The 22,635-nt window shown below is 37.2% G+C and overlaps 1 protein-coding gene across 1 annotated transcript; it reads left to right on the top strand.

Moving 5' to 3' along the window:
• Positions 1-18,214: 18,214 nt before the first annotated feature.
• Positions 18,215-18,779, top strand: LOC141640967 (uncharacterized). Its single transcript, XM_074449646.1, has 2 exons — positions 18,215-18,280; positions 18,339-18,779. The coding sequence occupies exons 1-2, from the start codon at positions 18,215-18,217 to the stop codon at positions 18,777-18,779; spliced, it is 507 nt and encodes a 168-aa protein (XP_074305747.1).
• The last annotated feature ends 3,856 nt before the right edge of the window (positions 18,780-22,635 follow it).

Raw genomic sequence — 22,635 nt, 5'->3', positions numbered from 1 at the left:
GGGCAGGACGATGAAGAATAGGTTGAACACGAGCAATGTCGCCCACGTGAACAGCATTACTAACAATTCCTTGAGGCCAACGGGACGGGCCAGGTGCACTTACGCCATACGAGCGTAGAAAGAAAAGAGGAAGAACGAGACGAACAAGCTTGTCTTCAGCGGAGAAGAATCTCCTACACCGTGGTAATCGATCCCAACAGTCCAAAGACCAACAACCCCAAGAACCAAGTAAACTGAAACGAAGGACTAGAGAGCTCACCCCAACCAATCTCCTAGCCAATAACCTCGAAAGTGCCCCAAGACTATAAGAACGACTCCAATTAAAGGAGATTATTATAACATAAAAACAAAACAGAAAATTAACTAGTGACGACATCGATAAAAATTAAACCACCACCTCCATACTAGCCAACCATACCAAAGACCCAACTCAGGCTAACTCAAACCCCCACAATCCAAATAAAATCAACACACCCCACCCAACACCACCAATCCAATGATAGATACGAACCCAACAATGACCAAAAAGTCAGCGAAAGATCTCCCAAGAACCGACTGAAAAACACCCAAGACACATGCATACAACAAAAACAGTAGAAGAATGACCCAACAACAAATCCGTTAGGCGGATCAAAGACCATAAAAAGACACTCGTTTCCTCAAACGACACCTCCAAGGACCACCGCCATACATGCAACCAGACCAAATTAAAGGATGACACTGACAAATACTAGTGGTAAATAAAATGGGACCGATTGGTGGGGGAATGGGGGGATCACCAAATATGACCTAAAACATGACCACATAGAACAATGACGCAACCGAATGAGCTATACTCATCAACACTGACACACAAAACCAAGAACAAATTCGAATCTAATTGGATAAGTGAAAAAATGGATGAGAGATTAAAAATAATGATTGATAAAGGGAGCATCGCCGGAGATAGGCCAAGGGCGGCCCCACTCCGGCGACGGAGCAGGCAGAGAAGGGGTGGTGGGTGAATGGGGAAGGTGGAGGTTACAAAGAGAATTTAAGGGGATTTGTTTTAGAGAGAGATTTGGAGAGAGTTTCTAGAGACAGAGGTATTATTTAGATAAATAGATAAGAATTTAAAGTAACATGAAGCTAGATTTTGTTACACAAAAAAAGCAGATGTACGGTTGGTAAATATCGTTTCCTGTTAGATTGCAGGCCTATTTTCATAAGTCATAGTTAGGTAATAAGTGGCTCATTTCCTTTTATCTTACATTATACTCACCCTAATTTTATAATGAGTGAGGAGTGAAACTGCAATGAGTCTAACTGACATGTATAAGTCTTGCAAGGTCATCGGTTAAGTAACATTGTCATGGATGTACTCGTTTTGCATTTGATTTTGTGCTTTTCCCGCTTTAGAATTTGTTTGCTTGGCATTGGCTGGTGTTGACTTTTGCATATTTGCTTTTTGGGTGAGTCATTGGTATATCTAGAGCTCTGAGTTCTATATCGCTCCACATGTCCCCTACTTTGTATTTGATATGTTGCTTGCTTGGGGACAAGCAAAGGTTTTGTTTCGGAAGGTTTGATGTGTGCCTTATATATGCATTAATTCTCTTATTTAGCATGCATTTTTTTTGCATTTATATAATCATTTTGCTATTATCTTCCCCGTATTTGGTACTTTGGGTGTATGTAGTGACTTATGCAGGTTATGAGCCCATATGTGCATATCAAAGCCAAATCCCGTCAACAAAGGTGATAGAAGTTATGTCCTTGATCGTAAATTGCTAGAGGAATGCAGAAATTGTTCTTTTTGGAAGCTTTGTCGAAGTAGAGCCGAGGAGGAGTTGATATTGGAACAAAGTGGTCGGTCGACTGGACCTCGTAGTCGATTGACAGTCCCATAAGTCGATCGAGCAACTTGTCCTCGCCACAGAAAGATGAAGAAATGAGGAAGTTTGATGAGTCGATCGAGTTCCCCCCTTTGTCGATCAACTGACATATTCGTTTGACCGGATTTGATTTGTAAATAAAGGACAAATTCTTAGTTAGTTCAGTTTTTGGAAGGAGTATTTAAGGATTTTGTAAAATAATAATTAGGCCATATATCTTTGTATTCTAAATAAGTATTACGTTTGAACATTTTTTCATCTTTACATTTAGCAATTTGTAATCTTTCTTCTGATGAGCATGTCGTTGTCCACTCAATTAAACAAATATTTATAAACTCTAATACTAACTAGTATAGCAAGTAAGTCGAGATTGATCCACTAAGACAGATGGTACTTAGAAAATTTATACGTTGCTTAAAGTAGTTTCTAATGTCGCAAGTAATTGGGTTTGGGTTTTGGTCTAATTATTAACAATGCAAAAATGCGGAAATGAAAGCAAAGGCTAAAATGCGAGGTGTAAACAGTGGATAAAAGGCACCAAAGTGTTACGGGTTCGTAGAGAAAGATAAACTAAGTAGTCAATAAGTATGCGTCTAAATTGAACTGAGGTTCTAGTCGCACTATGGCCGAGTGTTTCGGTCTAATTGTCCTACCTAGGTCGATTCGGGTTAGCTTTTGGCGTACACCCGTTCTATTCACCAACGTAGTGTAAGTTCTAACGCAATCGAAGACTCTCGATCTTATAGGAGTGTATAAACAAGTAGAGAATCATGCAAGTTGTCACTCAAGCATGTCATTAAACAAGTAATGTACAATAAGTTGAAACTAGATCCTTTAATCAAATTTTTAGACTCAACAATTATGGATCTACCCTTTAATTATCTCCCTACTCCCCCATTAATCCTATCTAAGAGACTACTCACTACCCATCACTATCAACATGCTAATGACATTATTAATAACAACAACTAAGCTAAATATGATGATTAAGCAAAGTAATTAACAACGGATTAATGAAAGACTAAGAAGGGACTAAGAAATTATATCAAGTCAAGAAATGAACAAATAAAAAAGAGAATTCCTTGAATATATAAAGATTTTGTCACCAATCTTCAATAAACTCAATAGACTCTAAGACAAATAAATATTAACTATTGAATTAAGAAGTAATTCTCGAAAGATTACAATATTTGAAAGTTTAAATAAGATAATTAGGAAACTAGATCTATGATTAGGGTTGCTAGTTGGGGCTCTCTCTCTTAATGATACAAGAGAGGTATTTGTACTAATACAAGATTAGGGTTTGACTAGAGACTAATGGCATTGATGTATAGGCGGTGACTCGTCGCCTCGCTCGAGCACATGGAGAACTCGGGCGAGTTCAGAGTTGCAAAATAAATCTTGGCCTAGAGCTCGGACGAGTTCTGCTCTTGCCTCGCTCGAGTTCTCCTTGAACTCAGGCGAGTTCCCTACTCAATGTCTCTATTTGCTTGGCTGTCCCTAAACTCGTGGGAGCTAGCTTTGGGTCTTGGGAGCTAGCCTCAAATCATCCAAAATCTTGTTTTATTGGTATACAAGTCCTTGGTCTTGTCTCCGCTTCATGCTTGCTCATTAGAACTAGGGCTGCACAAAATCGGTTTGACCCGGTGAACCGAACCGGACCAAACCGTACCGGTCGGGCCAGACCATGAGGTAGGAATCCCAATAGAATATCCGACACGAGACAATTAGTTGGTCTCGCTCCGCCTCTTCGACTCACAACAAGGCATCCATGAGGTACGATGTCTTCTTTCAAGGCAAGTGGGGTCTTGCCAAATTGGCAACACATCCAAGTATTAAGCACACAAACAAGTAATAAGATGCATCCACAAAAAATAGTCACACTCATCATCTAAATGGCGGAATAAACTAAAAGGGAACAAAAATAAGGGCATATACTCCATTGTAGTCACTAGTTTTACAAACTACTAAGTTTAATAGGATAAAAGTGAATTACCTCCAAATGGTGTTAAACTAGTTACTTTCGTCCTCAATTACTAAATGCTTCGTCAAGATCGAGGTCTTTAAGGTTCTAGAAGACACTAGAGGATTGCGGAATTCCCCCTCTTGCCTAGACAAGTGGAAGGGTCATCCCTTCTCAACCATGCAACAAGGATAGGGACCATCAATAGATTAGGGAAGAAAGATGTTTGAGTTTCACATTTTTAGTTTGGTTGCTTGGGTTATTTTTCCCACATTCTTGTAAAATTTGACATTTAGCACATTTATTTGCCTATTTTTGATAACATTTGGATTGGGCCTTGGAATTTATCGTTGGGAAAGGAATGCGGCGGTGACCAACAATATGTAAATCCTCATCGAAGTGACATTGAGAGCGACTCCATGTGTAATGAGGGCACTCTAGAAGAGTATAGAAGTCCTATTTGCACTCATAAGCCTAGGACCAAGACTATTTACAAAATTGCAAAATTTTTGGCTTTCATTTGGCGTTTGAACTCAATTTTACGTTTGTATTGCCCATTCTCTTTGGTAAAATAATATTGATGGTAGAAGTTGGTAGGACGGTTGCATGGCTTCAAAGGTCACCTTGGAATAAACGGTAGCCAAGAAATGATCACAAAGTACTCTTGATTAGGCCTTAGTTCATGAGTCAAAATATACTAGTATGGCACAATCTAGGGTATTTCAAAACTACTCTAATAACTAAAGTCTTAAGTAGAAAAAAGTATCTATGATGACCTATTTACCCTTATCATGGCTCCCAATTAGGCATTTTCCAAGATTTTAAACTAAATGTAAACTACATGCCATGATGCAACCTACATATATATAGTGTAATACAAATGCAACTACCAACTATATGCCATTTAAACTAATGCAAACTCCTAACAATACATAGATATAAAGCCGCAATATCTTCAAAAATACACCACATTTTCCTCAACATACAAGCCCATCCTCTTCATGTGACATATGAAAAGAAATGGAAGGGAAAAGAGATTAGAACGATCATACCGCGACGTCTTCATGTTTCCTTATAAATGTCTCAAATGAGGTGTGGTACCTATGTGAGAAGAGTATAAAATATACAAGTATATACAAATCTACACTATTTAAGTAAATAACATGTTTTTGGCCTTTTGAAATATTCAAAGTTGTAGGATTTTTCGATTTTTATGAAAATAAATGCAAGAATTAAAGAACATGTTTTTGGAATTTTCAAATTTTTTTAAATTTTTATGGGTTTTAAAATGTAGATTTCCGTCCCCATACTTATTATGGGCATTATCCTCAATATACAAAATAGGGATAAAGAATGAAAAACAAAAACATGTTTTTGAATTTTTAAAGGTTTTCTAAAAATTAAAGAACACGTTTTTGGCTTTTTGAAATATTTTGAAGGAAATAAGTTGTTTTTGGTTTTTTTAGATATTTGAATTGAAATAACGATATAAATGCATGACTATGCCTAAATGCAATGCATGAAATGCAAAGTGCAACTAATATGACATATATTACAAATGATGTAACTAAGCTTGCTAAAATGATGCATGCTTTTGATTGTTCAAAGAGCCAATTTGAATTGACTCGAATTGCTTGTAATCAAACTTTCACAAACCGATCTAAAAACTACTTCTAGTGCAAAAATAGGAAGTTTGGTCACAAGGTTGTGCATGCGATGCAATTTAGTCAATTTGGATTTTTCTTAGGAGCAAAAAGATAGACACCTTAATATTGCTAAGGTGCGAGCCTTTTGATTTTACTAAGGCTCAAAACTCAAGAAGATTCAAAATTGACTCTAAAACTACCGTGAAACACAATGCAAACTAATAAAAGCATAGAAAACATGAGAGAAAAGGACGAAGGGGAAGCTTACAACGGCTCTAAGGTATGGATGCTTAGATAGCCACCTTCCACCATTGGATGCTCTTACCCTTTTATAAAACTTCATCAACCCTTAGATACTCAAGTCTCCGAATCATACCACGTCTCATCACTATCAATTTCATCATAAACGTTGTCACCACAATTCACCTCTTCTTACGCCATATTATTTCTCACCCCTTGAGTTGCTGCTTCCCTCGCTTGGAGTTCCATCCCCATGTCCATGAGCTCCACCTCCACTTCCTGGGTGTAGTGTGGGAATAATAGTTCAAGTTGTGCCCATAAGGGGAGTTCACCCTCCGAAGTTACATGACCTTGATCGGCTAAAAGTTTATAGGCGGGGTGGAGGACATTGTAGATGTCCAACCAGTCATTATCCATTTGCCCGTGGAGTTCTTAAAGTAAGCTCGTAATAACGTTGAAGAGTCTATCGATCCGAAATACTTAGGAGGAGGAGGAGGGGGGGGGGGGGGGGGTGGGGGTTGAATTGAGTATAAATAATTTAGCCCACTTTTTGTTTTTCCGTATATGACGTGAATTATTAATTAATTATCTAAAGTTTATCAATTAAACTTTACCTAATTAATTAAGCAATGTAAAATGTAAAGAAATGAATGAGTGAAAAGAATGCAAGAGACACAAGGGATTTTGAAGTGGTTCAGTTTCACAAGTCGAAACCTATGTCCACTATTCTCGATTAATAATTTTAGTACCTTTCTACGGATTACAAAATTATAACCCACTTGTAGAATTAACTCTAGTTGTAACATAATTTGAGTATCGTTAAATACTCGACTATCTTACGTTAATAAAAAAGTGTTGATTGTTCTTTGGTGTGCACACAATTGAACGAAATAAGAAATATTTTAAACACTATTATCCAAAATGATTTTAATAGAAACAATCTTCGATATGAGACACACATCTTTTCGAAATATTTCAAAATGCAACACAAATATTTTTACTCGATAAATATTAAAGCTCTTTACTCGATTTTTTTGCTAGGTATTTTTTGCATGAAAAGTTTTATCTTCAAATGGCGGAATGAATACAATATTTATAATAGAAGAGAATATCTAAGTTAAAATAAAACCCTAAAGTCGTCCAAGGCTTCGTGTGAAGTAAGGCAAGAACTAGGTTAGAAAAATACTTTAATTCTTCTGTAAGTAACTCATTTTTCCTATTAGATATTTACTTTAATAAAAAATATAAGGAGATATAAAATCTTTGTCAAATATTATAGATAAGAAATATCCTAAAACCCTAGCTTGTGCAGAAGGTAACGATTAGGATAGGAAACGACTCATGGACCGAATCCTCCTTTGAAACCCTAGGCACCAATTAGGTCAAGAAGTAAATTAGGGTTTGGAGTGAATAAACATGAAAATTCCCGATAGCATGACAACTCATAAGTAGTTTTACTAATCAATAGGATAATTATAATTTTATTCAACTAAAACACGGTTAAGATAAATGTACTATAAATACTTTTACTTTTAAAAACGTTTAAAAAGAATTTTAACGCCAAAAGTTGTGTTTCTCATATGCACTTCAAAGTTATAGGTCAAGTGAATATAACATTGGACTTGGTTAGTAAAGTTATAGGCGGAATAGCTATAACTTTACTTTTACAAAATTACTTCTAAAACTACCATTACCAAATGATGACCTATACTAGCTAATCTTCCTGGAGATCTTCAGTATATGGTTCATCTCTACTTTTTTTATCACAAGCTCTTCATCTTGAGCATCTTAAGACTTGATCTTGTTTTTACTTGAGTGATTATCGAAGTTGTAGATGAAACAGCCACAACAATGCTTTATAATCCTTCAAGGTTATAGCTTAAGCAACTATAACTTTACTTCAACTGATCTTCACAAATCTTCATAGTTATAGACATAGCTACTATAACTTTGCTTACTTATATTGTAACCTATATTCAATCTAACCACGACTAAATAAACAGTTACGAGCAACAGAGATATACATATTTACAAAACATACTTGTCATTATCAAAACATCACATATAACTATATGGTCCAACAAATTCCCCTTTTTTGATGATGACAAGCCTCTATGATTTGTGATTAAGTCCAAGTACCCCCCTCAACATAATATTATCCAATTTGTAGCAAGTTGAACGCAAGAACGAAATACTTATATTCAAAGTTATAGCACCTAAGGACCTTAAAAGATTAAAGGTCTTGACAAGGAGCAAGCTTAGGCAATACTTAAGCCAATGTCATTTCTTCCCCCTCTTAACATCATCGAAAAGACTAGAACAAACATAAAACAACTAGAATAATATAGACTAAGTAAAGAAATATGAATGGAAACACATATTAGAAAACGAGAAACAATTCTACGATAAGCACGCAAAATATAATATGTCTAATACAAACCAAGAAAATTAAGCCTATGGGCCGAATAGAGAATAATGCCAAAGGACCGAAAATGTGTTTAAGCCAAAATGGGCCAAATGAACATTAAACAAAAGGAGCAAAATGGACAAGAGGTAGGACGAGGATGGGGTCAAGGGATATTGTGGTTCACCATATTAGGATTCACATAACCGGGACGGATTCAAAACTCAAGGGTCTCAACACGATCAAAATAAGACCGCACATGATTCACCTGAGCTGTGAGGCATGTATCAAAGTTTAGAACCTTCATCGACAAAGCCTTCGTCGCCTCAAACAAAAGACCCGTCTCTTTACGCATCGCCTTCTCATCTTTCATTAAAGCGCCACCTTGACTAACCAAATTTGCCATGGAATGAGATTGACGAATCATTTCATGCACCGCTCTATCCATGGCCTTATCGACCATCTTAAGACGCCCCTCAAGCCCACGCATATAAGCCAAGACATCCTCATCACTCAACCCACTAGACACCGAAACCGCTTTCTTTTCCTTAGCCAACCCGAGACCAATTCCTCCATTAATTTGGTCTGGGCAACCAATTTTTTAGAAATACTCCCCATAAACGAGTCCAATTTCTTTTCCACAACCACCATCACATCCGACGACGTCTCCACAACAACCGAACTTCCCTTAGGTTGAAACACAAAATCAGGCTCAACAACGACAATTTTCATTAGCCTAAGATAGGTATCACACATCTCGTCTTTGACCATCACATCGTAACTACTCGGACTTACCACCTTCTTCTCCTCCAACAAGCGAGAAATCCACATCCCATAAGGCAAATCCAGAGTAGTATAAAATTTTTCTTCGGTGACGGAAATGCTAGTTTGAATGATACAATGAAAAATGAGAAATGGAAGATTAACCTTTTGCCCTTCAAGCCATTTGTACACCAACACCATCTCATAACTCGAGATTTTATCTCGTCCTCCTCGCCTTGGAACAATCGTATTCCATAAAAAATTGAAGAAAAACTTCAACTTTGGCAAAAGAGGACCCGCCAACAAACTGCTATTACCCGTAGCACCATCATCAAAATACCGCTTAATCACAAGCTTCTCCTCCTCGGTCACATCTCCCACTCCGCACTCGGGATGATTTTCATCCCATTATCAAGGACGGAAAACAGAGTGCAAAAGTCATCAATGGAGACAGTGACTTCGGACCCATTCACCACCGCATGCAATACACCGTCCTTGATCGAAACAGAGGAATTAAACTGAATTACCTCAATAGGATACACCGGTCCCGAAAAATGGCATACTTTTTCCCATTCTTGAAACTTCAAGAAATCCGAGAAGAACCTCAAAGCTTCAATCTTGCCATACCAAGCCTTGGGATGAGTGTAACACCCGCGAATTTAACTTAACGGATAATTTATTAAAATCGTTAATTTAATAATACTCGATTTTAATTGGTATATTATTTATTTGGTTTTATAATTTCAAAATCGTGTTTTCGTTTCATAAAAATTAATTTAGTTTTATTTCGACCCGGAATGCCTTAAAAGTCGTAGTGTGAGTCTTTTTAGTGCAAAACCGAGTCACAAACCAAGTGCCTTTGTTATTGGGCCAAAACAAACCTATGGACCATCTTTAAAACAACAAAAACTCCTTATTCTAGGGTTTTCCTTCTAATTTTTCAGCAAATTTTCTTCATCTTCTTCCTTCGAAAACATGAGATTTCCACCATTAAACCTTCAAAAACTCAAAGCTTAAGACGAATGGCATTTCTTCGTTTCTCAACGAAATCCTATGATTTTTGTACCAATCTTCTCCTCTCCTTCTCCTCCTTCTTTCTATGTAATAAAAATCTTACCTTTTGATCCTTTTAGAAAATCCATCTTTTTGTAAAATGAGTTTCTAACCCCTTTTGTCTTAAACTTGTTTCTAGGTGAAAGCTTTAGTATTCCGGAGTATTATTGAGTCGGAACCGTGTTATTTGAAGTGCTAAAATGTAACGGTGATAGGTTACTCGACATTATGTCAATTTTCTGTGTTTATATGTTGTAGTATACTCATATGTGTGTTAAAGTTTGAAACTTTACATGTTTTACATGTTTATTGTTGAATAAGTTTGTATGTGAAACCATCTTATGATTGTTTGAGAAATTTCTGGTCTTTTGGTTACATGAGTGTTTACATGGATGAATTGGGTTTGTTACATGGATGGATTAATGAGTAAACCATCTTATTCATGCTTAATATTTGTGTTTAATTAGGACATGAAATTGTTAGTTTCTAAACTTTGAGTTGAGAACAATTGGGTAAAGTTGGTTGCTTGGATATGTAAACTATTGATTTCCGTCTCAAGTATACATATTAAATTCCTTATTAATTATATGTTCTTATTTAATTGGATTGTAATCATAAGATAATATTGATTTGGGGATAAAGATGTGGTTTGTATGTGTCGTGGGAAGTTACCGCATCCACGATTTCAGCCTGACCAGTTTTCGTAAATTGGCCATAACTTCCTCGGTTCTTGATCATAGGGCTTATGACCTACCGTTTGAACCGTAAGAAGATAAGCTATCACATCCAATTGGTTTCAGCTCATTATCATGTCTAGAACTCAAGTTATGACCGTTTGAAGTTGACACTTTTTATCATTGGAGCCCCTTGTTTATGTCTCATTCACATGTTAAACATCGGTTTTGGTTGTTAAGCTTAAATGCGGTTCGGTTTGGGTTTGTTTACATTTTACCTAGTGCTTCGCATTACTTAATCCATTTGTTATCGTTTGTTTATACTATGTTTAATTAACATGTAAATATGAAGTATAATGTTTATTCATGTTAGAAAAGTATGAAATGATGCTATATACTTCATATTTGAGTTCGTATTCATTTGTTTACATTTTGACATATGTTTCGTATCACTTAAGTCATTTGTTATCACTTATTTCATTTTAAGCTCAACTGACATATAAATATGAAATAAAAGGTTATTCAAGTTATATAAGATTTAAATGGTATTATATACGCCACATATGAGTTCTTACTCATTCATGGTCGAATCTTTATCAAGTTTCAGGTATGGAATGCTTATTTTGAACATCTACTTGTAATGAGTCGTTATCTTATGAAAATGCCATAATGCTATGCCTTCTTGCTTGACTTATCTTTACGCCTTACTTGTGGCATTTTGCCAAGTATTGGTTTACGCCGCTTTCGTGCCGTTCTGCCGGGAATTGGTTAATTTATGCTCATTCCTCCTCTTTCATGCCGTTCTGCCGAATGTGGGTGCTCGACTTCCGTTCTGTCGATCGAGTCTTGGTTGCGGACTGTTCTGCCGCATGTCGATCGGGAACCGTTCTGTCCCGAGAGTCTGGCTAGATTTAGACTAGGACTGAGTTATTATGATCATTATTGTCGTCCTACCAAGGGAATTATAACCAATGAGTAGTAAAGGTCTTGCTTGGTTATAGTTAGTGGCGTATGTCATTCAAGGCAAGAGTTACGTCTTATATTGTTTGGATGTAAGAATCTTGGTCCTATTGGATACTAGAGGTGAGATGCAAGCCTTCTAGTTACGATATGATCGCCGGGATTGATGCTCCCATCCGTTCTTATGGTGAGATGCAAGCCATAAGTATGAATGTGACATTAGTAGCCACGTCCCGTGCAATGTTTGTTAAAAGGTTTTCAAAGAAATGGCTATGTTTTCCATTCATGTGTATGGTGTTGATTGACCTCTTGATTATCTATCTCATATTGTTTGGATGGTTGCATTTGTCATATTTCATTGGAGTTCGTGCTCACGATTAAGTAACCGTGTCTATGTTCTTTATTTCCTTACTTTTCTTATTTGAATATGCCTATGACTTGCTCATTTATCATTCTATCGCGTTTCCCCTTTTATTATGTTGACATGATTGATCTCATGTCTATTATGATTCAAGTTATTTACATCTTCTTTTAAATGCTTGATTAATTGAGTTCTTTGTTATGTTCATTTTGATATAATGTGGCTGGGATAACCTTGAGTTATTCCCCCACTGACTGTGGCGTTCATGTTTACATGAATGTCAGGTATTAGTTGGTGCATTTATGGGGTGAATACATATGTGAGCTAGCGAGTACCATGACCATTGGAGTTTTGTCTGTCGTTATGCTTAGACTCACCTTTTAGACTTGTTATTCATGGGATATCTTTTCCCCCTATTTTGCTAGACTTGGTTTGTAATAACCAAAGTTTTCTTATTGTTTCACTTGTTTCATTTTATTAGTGATTCCCGCATGTTAAGCCTTATCTAATAAACAAAAGTTTTAAAAATTTCGTAATTTCCGCTTAAATTTATTATATATATTTTCCGCGTTATCGCGGAGTGTCACTGTTGGTTTCAGAGCCTATGTTGCTCCCGACACACACACGTGTACCCTGAATTTAAATTTGAACTTGACCTTAAATAATAAACGAGAGATGGGTAGAAATAAGGACCTAAGTTGGTAGTCTCTTTGTGTATGCCTTGTGGTAGATTATAAAATGTTTGTTGATTGTCAATTAATGATTTTTTTGCCTTTGGATCTATGATCGTGAGCTTACCAATGTGGCGATCAAGATTTGGTGCCTATTGCCTGAAATTGAAGATTTATTCAACCTTTTGAAGAATGCTTCTACTTTCTCGAAGATATTCCTCATTCTTAGTGTACCTTGCCTCATTGTTTACCTTTTAATGCTATTTCTCTTCTAAACTCTCTCTCTTGTTTTACTTTTGAAACTAGTTTGGTACCCACCCAACCTAACCTTCGTTTTTTTGCCTATCCTTCCATAATACCTTGTATATAGATCTCTCTCTTGAAGAATGTTGCCACCCTTCCCGAAGATCCTTCCTCCCTTGGAGTACCTTTTCTTATCCTTTTATCCTTGTGTTTCTTTACTGTTTGAAACTCTCCTCTTATACCTTGGAAGCTACTTTTGTAATTTTCCTTCTTATAAGACCTCTCATGTGCACCTTCATTTTTGTTTTAGGATATGTTAACCTTGGTTGGATAATTTTGGCTTTTTAGGAGATCTTGTGTAGTTGAACCCTAACCCTTGCTTTGAGAGGTTGTGTTGTTGGGAAAGCTTTGCTTGTGTGGTAAGACATACCTTGGTGATTTTATGCCTAGTTTCTTGACATAAAGTGGGTGGGACTGATTGGTGTAATTCTTTGTGTAAGGTATAAGTTGTATATGTTACTAAGGTTATGAGAGTTGACTTTGTTAATCGTATTTGGGATTTGAAAGGTTGGTAGGGTGAGCATTGCTACGTTAGGTTTAAACATGGGGTGAAGTCATGATATGAGCTTGGAAGAAAATCCCTTTTTGGATGTTAATGACCATGTATACATTGGTGATGTGATTTGATATTAGTTGGCTCTTAAGAATTTTTGAGTTGAGAGAGACTTAGTATTGAGAAGTCTTTGTTAACCCAATGGTTTTCTAAACTTTGAGGTTGTGTTGAGTACTTGAGATAATTGGGATATTTTTACAGTTAAGTGTAGTTCCACTTTTGAGAATCTGTAATGGGTGAAAGGATAGAGGGACTCGATATTTTATTGATTTGACAACTTGGGTGATTATGTATCTTACTCTAAAGAGTGTGTAGTGGAGTGGACTTCCATGAAAGGAGTTTTAGGTTGGCTTGTTACTAGTTTATTCGAAATGAGAACCTTATGGAAAATGAGGAACTTATTCCGGGAATTTAGGACTTTGAATTGAGATCAATAATTGAGGATTTTACAATGATGTGATTTGACGCTAGTTGGATATGAATATAGCTTTGTTAGTAGTTTTGATCTTTTTTTTTTTTTTTTTTTTTTTTTTTTTTTTTTTTTTTGCGGAAGTCGTTTGTAGATGCTTTATTTTTGGGAGTTGTTGAGTCCCAATAGTGGTTAAGTATTTTGTTTCGTGGAATAGCTTAGGAGTAAAGTGACGTAGTACTAAACATATTGAAATAAAAAAAAAAAAACCCTAATGCTCCTCTGAGAAGGCGATTTTTGCCGACCACGTAGGGTGAATCTCTTGCAATAATGGCGAGGAATTCAGCTTCAAAGTCTGCAAAACTACGCAACATCACGAGGAGAAGAGGGGTAACATCTAAAGAGAAGTCTAAGGTTACCAAAATTGCAAAACCATCGAACCCTATACCAAATGAGGAGGATGCTGTGAAACATGGGAGCATGCAGAGTATTGTAGGTATCCCTGCTTTTTCTCTTGAGGATGCAGAACCAATGAAAGATAATGACAAACCATCACAGGGAGAGGCAGTTGCAGAGCAAGGAGACTGGGTACACGTCTCCAAGAGTAAGAGTCCTAAGGCGGTAGAGGAGGCAGAACCATTACTGCAATTATCTGAAGAGGACGTGCATGATGAACTTGAATATTGGAAGCAGGCTGTTTATGGTTATGTATTGGGAGCCAACCCACCCATGGCGGTGCTGGAAGGATATCTGAGGAGAATTTGGCACAAGCATACCATAGACAAGATCTCTTTCATGCCAAATGGGATATTTATTGTCAGGTTCCACACGAAAGACATGCAGGACCAGGTGTTAAATGCAGGTCACTATTTATTTGATAGTAAACCTGTCATCATTAAGCCATGGCAGGAGAACGTGGCCCTGGAGAAGGAGCATGTTAAGAATGTCCCCATATGGCTAAGGCTACATCAGTTACCACTGAAATTCTGGGGGCAAAGTCTACCAAAAATAGCAGGGTTAGTAGGCAAATACATCCAAAAAGACAATGCTTTGAAATGAAAACAAGGCTAGCATATGCCAGAGTGTTGGTGGAGGTACAAATTGATCAAAAGTTTCCTGAAACAGTGAAATTTCAAGATGAAAAGAAGCAACAGGTGGAGATTAAACTTGAATATGAATGGAAACCAGTGCTCTGTACTCAATGCAAGACACTGGGACATGATCAAAGTACTTGCAGAAGAGGGAGAACTCCAAACACTAATAAAGTCCAACCAACTAAACCTGTTAAACAGGTTTGGAGAAAAGTGGAGAAGCCAAAAGCACCAGAGCAGGAGAATACTGACATATTAGTTACACCTAGGGTTCATGCACCTAGGGTGGAAGAAGAGCCTGTGCTGGTTCAAATTAAAGAATTCCCCCCATTACCAATGCGTACACCAGTAAAGGAAGGAGGGACGACTGTAATGCTTCTTGCTGATTCAGCAGAGAAGATTAATAGTTCAGAGGGACACCCCACCACTATTCCTGATCAATGATTAAGCTAGGATTTTGGAATGTGCGGGGGATGAATAGGAGGAGTAAGCAACAGGTTATACATAGATTTTTAATAAACAACAATGTTAATTTCTTTGCTTTATTAGAGACTAAAATTAAACCAAATAAATTGCACACAACCATGAATTCCTTTAGTAATTGGAGTATTTCCACAAACTCAGCATACCATCAAGGAGGTAGAATCGGATCTTTGTGGCGGGTGCACGAATGGGATATTGACTTTCTAGAGTATGATGCCCAGTATATCCATATGACTGTACATCATAAGAACACTAATGCAAGTTTTCATGTCACCATGGTCTATGCTTTCAATGGAAGCAGTGAGAGACAGTCCCTTTGGGCAAACTTAAGCAGGCTAGCAAATACCATATCTGGACCATGGGCCATTGGAGGAGACTTCAACTGTGTGTTGACTGAGGATGAGAGAGTGGGGGGATCTTTTTCTCGGCAGGATGCAGAAGATTTCAGGCAATGCTTGCATCAATGTGAAGTGATAGATAGTCCTGCTATGGGAGCTCTGTACACATGGAATAACAAACAGTGCCCAGCTGACAGAGTGTATAGCAGACTGGATCGTTTCCTAGTGAACCAGGAATGGCTCAATGATTACCCTCTTCTTTATGCACATTTCTTGCCTGAGGGGATCTTTGACCACACCCCCTGTGTGGTACAAGCTAATGTAACTGATGAAAAGAAAGCCAGACCATTTAAATATTTCAATATGTGGAGCCTGGCTCCAAATTTTAATGAGACTGTTCAAGCTGGTTGGAAGTGTGAGCACACTGGAACTAAGTTGTATGAATTAGCTAAGAAATTGAAGAACCTGAAGCAGGGACTCAAACAGCTGAACAGGTCCAGGTTTGCAGATATTGAGAATAGTGCTGAGGTGGCTCTCACTAAGTTACATCAAATACAGCAAAGCTTGGGAGGGAATCCTCAGGACCTGAGCCTTATTCAACAAGAATGTGAAGCTAGAGAAAGTTATCAACAGCTGGCAGAGGCTCAGACCCAGTTCCTGCAACAAAAGGCAAAGATGAAATGGAGTGTAGATGGGGATGCAAATACTTCTTTCTTCCATGGCATCTTGAAGACTAGGAGGAGACAAAATCAAACAGTGCAAATAACTGACCAACAGGGAAGCCATCACACTGATAAGGAAGGGGTTCAGGAGAGCTTTCTAAGATTTTATACCCAGTTATTAGGCCAGTCTCACCCCACAACTCCTGTCAGTCCAAGAGTAGTGCAACAAGGTAATAAATGTGATGAGTCACATCATCAGATGCTACTAATGCCAGTTACTGATGCAGAAATCAAAGGCACTATCTTCAGTATACCAGATGACAAAGCTCCAGGACCAGATGGCTACTCTAGCCAATTCTTTAAAACTTGTTGGGATACGGTTGGAGGGGATGTATGTCTTTGCATCCATGAATTTTTAGGAATGGCAAAATGCTCAAGCAGTTGAATGCTACTAATGTTACTTTAATCCCTAAGGTGCCAAATCCTCCGATCGTAATGCAATTCAGGCCCATTGCATGTTGTAATGTGGTTTACAAATGCATTTCAAAACTTCTTTGTGCAAGACTTGCTTTGGTACTCCCTCATATAATTTCTGTCACTCAAGGAGGTTTTATCCAAGGAAGAAGCATTATGGAGAACATACTAATATGCCAAGACCTTGTTAAGCTTTATGGAAGGAAGAGTGTCTCCCCTAGATGTCTATTCAAAATAGACCTGCAGAAGGCTTATGATTCAGTGGAGTGGAGTTTCCTTTTTCAGATGCTTCATGAGTTAAATTTCCCAACTAGCTTTATTAATCTCATTACAGAATGTGTCACCACTGCCACTTATACATTGAATTTGAATGGGGATAGCTTTGGCTGGTTTAAGGGACAAAGAGGATTAAGACAAGGAGATCCTTTGTCCCCTTTGCTCTTTACAATTTGCATGGAATACTTAACCAGATTGCTATCCTATACTACCTCTACAATGAAGTTCAGATTCCATCCTCTTTGCAAATCATTGAATTTGAGTAGCTTAATGTTTGCAGACGATTTGTTGCTCTTCTCTAAAGGGGATGTGGGTTCCATTATGATCTTGCTACGCACTTTTTCAACCTTTTCTCAAGCATCAGGACTTCAGATGAGTAGGGGAAAGTCAAATGTGTATTTTAATGGAGTAGCTAGTGAAATCAGAAGGGAAATAGTTCAGGTTTCAGGCTGCATTGAAGGCAAACTACCTTTCAAATACCTTGGAGTGCCAATTAAACCTGCTAAGTTATCAATCAAGGACTGCCAACCTTTGCTTGATAAAGTTTTTGAGAGGATAAGGCAGCTGGGAACCAAAAAACTATCGTATGCTGGGAGACTGGTGTTGATAAAAGCAAAGATATAGAACTCTTCACTCTTTTCGGGCATCTATTTTCATCATTCCCAAGGCGGTGCTCCTTAAAATTGAAGCAATATGCAGGAATTTCTTGTGGCATGGAGGGACTGAATATGCTAGGACTCCTACTGTTGCCTGGTCAAAGCTTTGCACTAATCAGAAGGAGGGAGGACTTGGCCTGAGAGATGAGTACAGTTGGAACAAAGCAGCAGTTGGGAAACTGGTCTGGTGGATTCAGGCTCACCCCTCCAAACTGTGGGTGCAATGGGTACATCTTTGTCTATCTTAAGGGACAAGAATGGGAGGATTATAACCCACCTCGGGATGCCGTTGGACGTGGAAGAAAGTCGTCAGAATTGAAGCGGGAGTTTTTGCCAAAGATACCACCAGAATGAATGGACTATGGTACCAGGTAAGGAGTACACTATCAAGAAGGGGTATAGCTGGTTAAGGCCACCCACTCAGGCTGTAAGTTGGTCTCATATTGTTTGGACTAAATGGTCCATTCCCAAACATAGCTTTATAGCCTGGTCGCATTACAAAGCAAGGGTTTAATACCAAAGACAAGTTATACAGGCTTGGTATTGTCCCTGATAGCAACTGCTGTATTTGTGCTCAAGAGGAAGAATCACCATCTCACCTCTTCTTTCAGTGCCAATACAGCAGGAGAATTATTCAGAGAGTTCAGGAATGGACAGGAGTGGTTATGTCAGTTGCCAATACACAGAGTTGGTGGCAGCACAGGAGGTTCACGAGGCTGAAGATTGGGGTACTGAATAGTATTCTCAATGCTACTATGTACTATATCTGGAACCAGAGGAATGCAAGCAGGCATGAGAGTGTTCTAATCAGTCCAGGCAGGTGTGTGGTGATGATACAAGCTGACATCAGGAACAGGATTCAGCAACAGTTGCAGGGTACAGTGTCAAGAAAAGATAAGCATTGGATTGAGAAATTACTGCACTAGCTAGTATGATCTTCTAGTTTTTGTAGTATGATAAGTGATATAGATGAGTTTGTGATAGGAACATGGTTGTGAACAATTTATTCTGTACATGGTTTTTTGAGCATCAATATATTTTTTACTTTTTACCAAAAAAAAATAAAGTGACGTAAGTTGGATTGAGTAAACCCTTGGGAGTAATGTGGTTATGAGATTGGTTTTCTAGGTATGTTTGAGGAACTGTTTAGGATGAAGTTGTTGTTTGTTATTGGAGTCTGTGGTGTTCCCATGTGCCTAGTTTCCTCTCCTCTTTGACCATAAGCCTTACCGTTCCTACCCCTCTTACTCGTTTCGTTGTGCTCCTCCTTTGAGATTGATGCTAGTGGCCTATAAAACTTTATGTTCTTTAACCTTCTTGTTAACCTTATCATGGCTCTCTACTCTTAAAAGTTCGGTTTAGTTCCTTTTTGTTTGTTGTGCATAGACTTCTTTATCGTGATTTGTGATTGTTATACCCGGGTTACTTTTAATTTTGCTTGATTTCTAACTAGTTTTGGTTCATCTTTTATTCCTTGTCGAAGTTTAATGTTACATTTTCAAAAACTTGACTTTTTTTTTTTTTTTTTTAGTTTGAAAATGGATCTTTTACTTTCAATTTGGCTTTCTCAAAACAAAATTTAACAGGATTATCATTTTCATTTGTTTTTGACGTTGATGGGATGTTAGGACTCGTTATTGGAGACGTCTAATAACTAGTTCTACGCTTGTCGGCGCATGATTTTGTCTTTGACCTTGGATTTGGAATGTTGGTGTTCTTGAATGCGCAACGAGAACTCTTTCGTTCCTTTGATGAGAAACTTGTGCTTTTGGAAAATTCTTTCTTAAATTTTTTTATTTTTTTTGAAATAATTCTAAATTTTATGATATCACACCTTGTAATATTTTGGTTGTCGACTTCGAAAATCCGACTTGATCTTTACAATTTTTCATTTTCTACTATCAAGTTTCGAGGACGAAAGTTTTTAAAAGGTTGGATGATTGTAACACCCGCGAATTTAACTTAATGGATAAAATCGCTAATTTAATAATACTCTATTTTAATTGGTATATTATTTATTTAGTTTTATAATTTCAAAATCATGTTTTCGTTTTATAAAAATTAATTTAGTTTTATTTGGACCCAGAATGCCTTAAAAGTCGTAGTGTGAGTCTTTTTAGTGCAAAACCGAGTCACAAACCAAGTGCGTTTGTTATTGGGCCAAAACAAAGCTATGGACCATCTTTAAAACAACAAAAACTCCTTGTTTTAGGATTTCCCTTCTAATTTTTCAACAACTAGGAAAAATGAGATTTCCACCATTAAACCTCAAAAACTCAAAGCTTAAGACGGATGCCATTTCTTCGTTTCTCAACGAAATCCTATGATTTTTGTACCAATCTTCTCCCCCCCCCCCTTCTCCTACTTCTTTCTATGTAAGAAAAATCTCACCTTTTGAACCTTTTAGAAAATCCACCTTTTTGTAAAATGAGTTTTCTAACCCCTTTTGTCTTAAACTTGTTTGTAGGTGAAAGCTTTAGTATTCCGGAGTAGTATTGAGTCAGAATCGTGTTATTTGAAGTGCTAAAAGGTAACGGTGATAGGTTACTCGACATTATGTCAATTTTGTGTGTTTATATGTTGTAGTATACTCATATGTGTGTTAAAGTTTGAAGCTTTACATGTTTTACATGTTTATTGTTGAATAAGTTTGTATGTGAAACCATCTAATGGTTGTTTGAGAAATTTCTAGTCTTTTGGTTACATGAGTGTTTACATGGATGAATTGGGTTAGTTACATGGATGGATTAATGAGTAAACCATCTTATTCATGCTAATATTTGTGTTTAATTAGGACATGAAATTGTTGGTTTGTAAACTTTGAGTTGAGAACAATTGGGTAAAGTTGGTTGCTTGGATATATAAACTATTGATTTCCGTTTCAAGTATACATATGAAATTCCTTGTTAGTTATATGTTCTTATTCAATTGGATTGTAATCATAAGATAAGATTGATTTGGGGATAAAGATGTGGTTTGTATGTGTCGTGGGAAGTTACCGCTGCCACGATTTCAGCCTGACCAGTTTTCGTAAAATGGCCACAACTTCCTCGTTTAATGATCATTTTAGGCTTATGAACTACCCTTAGAACCGTAGGATAAGCTATCACCTCCAATTAGTTTCAGCTCATTATCATGTCTAGAACTCAAGTTATGACCGTTTGAAGTTGACCCTTGTTGTAGTCGAGTACTAAACTTGTTGTTATAAATTGGGTTTTATGTTTCTGGTTGGGTATGCATCTTAACCTTGGTTCTAATACTTGTGTATGGTTTTTTGACACTTTTTTATCATTGGATCCCCTTGCTTACGTCTCATTCACATGTTAAACATCGGTTTTGGTTGTAAAGCTTAAATGCGGTTTGGTTTGGGTTTGTTTACCTTTTGCTTAGTGTTTCGCATTACTTAATTCATTTGTTTTTGTTTGTTTATACTATGTTTAATTAACATGTAAATATGAAGTATAATGTTTATTCATGTTAGAAAAGTATGAAATGATGCTATATACTTCATATTTGAGTTTGTATTCATTTGTTTACATTTTGACATATGTTTCGTATCACTTAAGTCATTTGTTATCACTTGTTCCATTTTAAGCTCAAGTGACATATAAATATGAAATAAAAGGTTATTCAAGTTATATAAGATTGAAATGGTATTATATACGCCACATATGAGTTCTTACTCATTCATGGTCGAATCGTTATCGAGTTTCAGGTATGGAATGCTTATCTTGAACATCTACTTGTAATGAGTCGTTATCTTGTGAAAATGCCATAATGATATGCCTTCTTGTTTGACTTATCTTTACGCCTTACTTGTGTCGTTCTGCCAAGTATTGGTTTACGCCGCTCTCGTGCCGTTCTGCCGGGAGTTGGTTAATTTATGCTCATTCCACCTCTTTCGTGCCGTTCTGCTGAATGCGGGTACTCGACTTCCGTTCTGTCAATCGAGTCTTGGTTACGGACTGTTCTGCCGCATGTCGAATCGGGAACCGTTCTGTCCCGAGAGTCTGGACATATTTAGACTAGGACTGAGTTATTATGATCATTATTGTCGTCCTACCAAGGGAATTATATCTTATGAGTAGTAAAGGTCATGCTTGGTTATAGTTATTGGCATATGTCATTCAAGGCAAGAATTACGTCTTATATTGATTTGATGTAAGAGTCTTGGTCCTATCGGATACTAGAGGTGAGATACAAGTCTTCTAGTTGCGATATGATCAACGAGATTGATTCTCCCATCCGTTCTTATGGTGAGATGCAAGCCATAAGTATGAATGTGACATTAGTAGCCACGTCCCTTGCAATGTTTGTTAAAAGGTTTTCAAATAAATGGCTATGGTTTCCATTCATGTGTATGGTGTTGATTGACCTCTATCTTATCTATCTCATATTGTTTTGATGGTTGCATTTGTCATATTTCATTGGAGTTCGTGCTCGTGATTAAGTAACCGTGTATGTTCTTTATTCCCTTTCTTTTCTTATTTGAATATGCCTATGACTTGCTCATTTATTATTCTATCGTGTTTCTCCTTTTATTATGTTAACACGATTGATCCCATGTCTATTATGATTCAAGTTATTTACATCTTGCTTTAAATGCTTGATTAACTGAGTTCTTTGTTATGTTCATTTTGATATAATGTGGCTGGGAGAACCTTGAGTTTCTCCCCACTGACTGTGGCATTTATGTTTACAAGAATGACAGGTATTAGTTGGTGCATTTTTGGGGTGAAGACATGTGTGAGCTAGCGAGTACCATGGCCATTGGATTTTTGT

The sequence above is a fragment of the Silene latifolia genome, chromosome 2, assembly GCF_048544455.1.
Source record: "Silene latifolia isolate original U9 population chromosome 2, ASM4854445v1, whole genome shotgun sequence".
In the NCBI taxonomy this organism is placed as follows: domain Eukaryota; kingdom Viridiplantae; phylum Streptophyta; class Magnoliopsida; order Caryophyllales; family Caryophyllaceae; genus Silene; species Silene latifolia.
Note: the sequence above shows the minus strand (reverse complement) of the source record. Positions and strands in the feature narration are given on the sequence as shown.

Excerpts from the sequence above, each read along its gene's own strand:
- LOC141640967 (XM_074449646.1), top strand. The coding sequence starts at position 18,215 with ATGGTACCAGGTAAGGAGTACACTATCAAGAAGGGGTATAGCTGGTTA. Across the intron at positions 18,281-18,338 it reads TAAGGCCACCCACTCAGGCT|CCTGGTCGCATTACAAAGCA; the intron begins GTAAGTTGGTCT and ends ATAGCTTTATAG.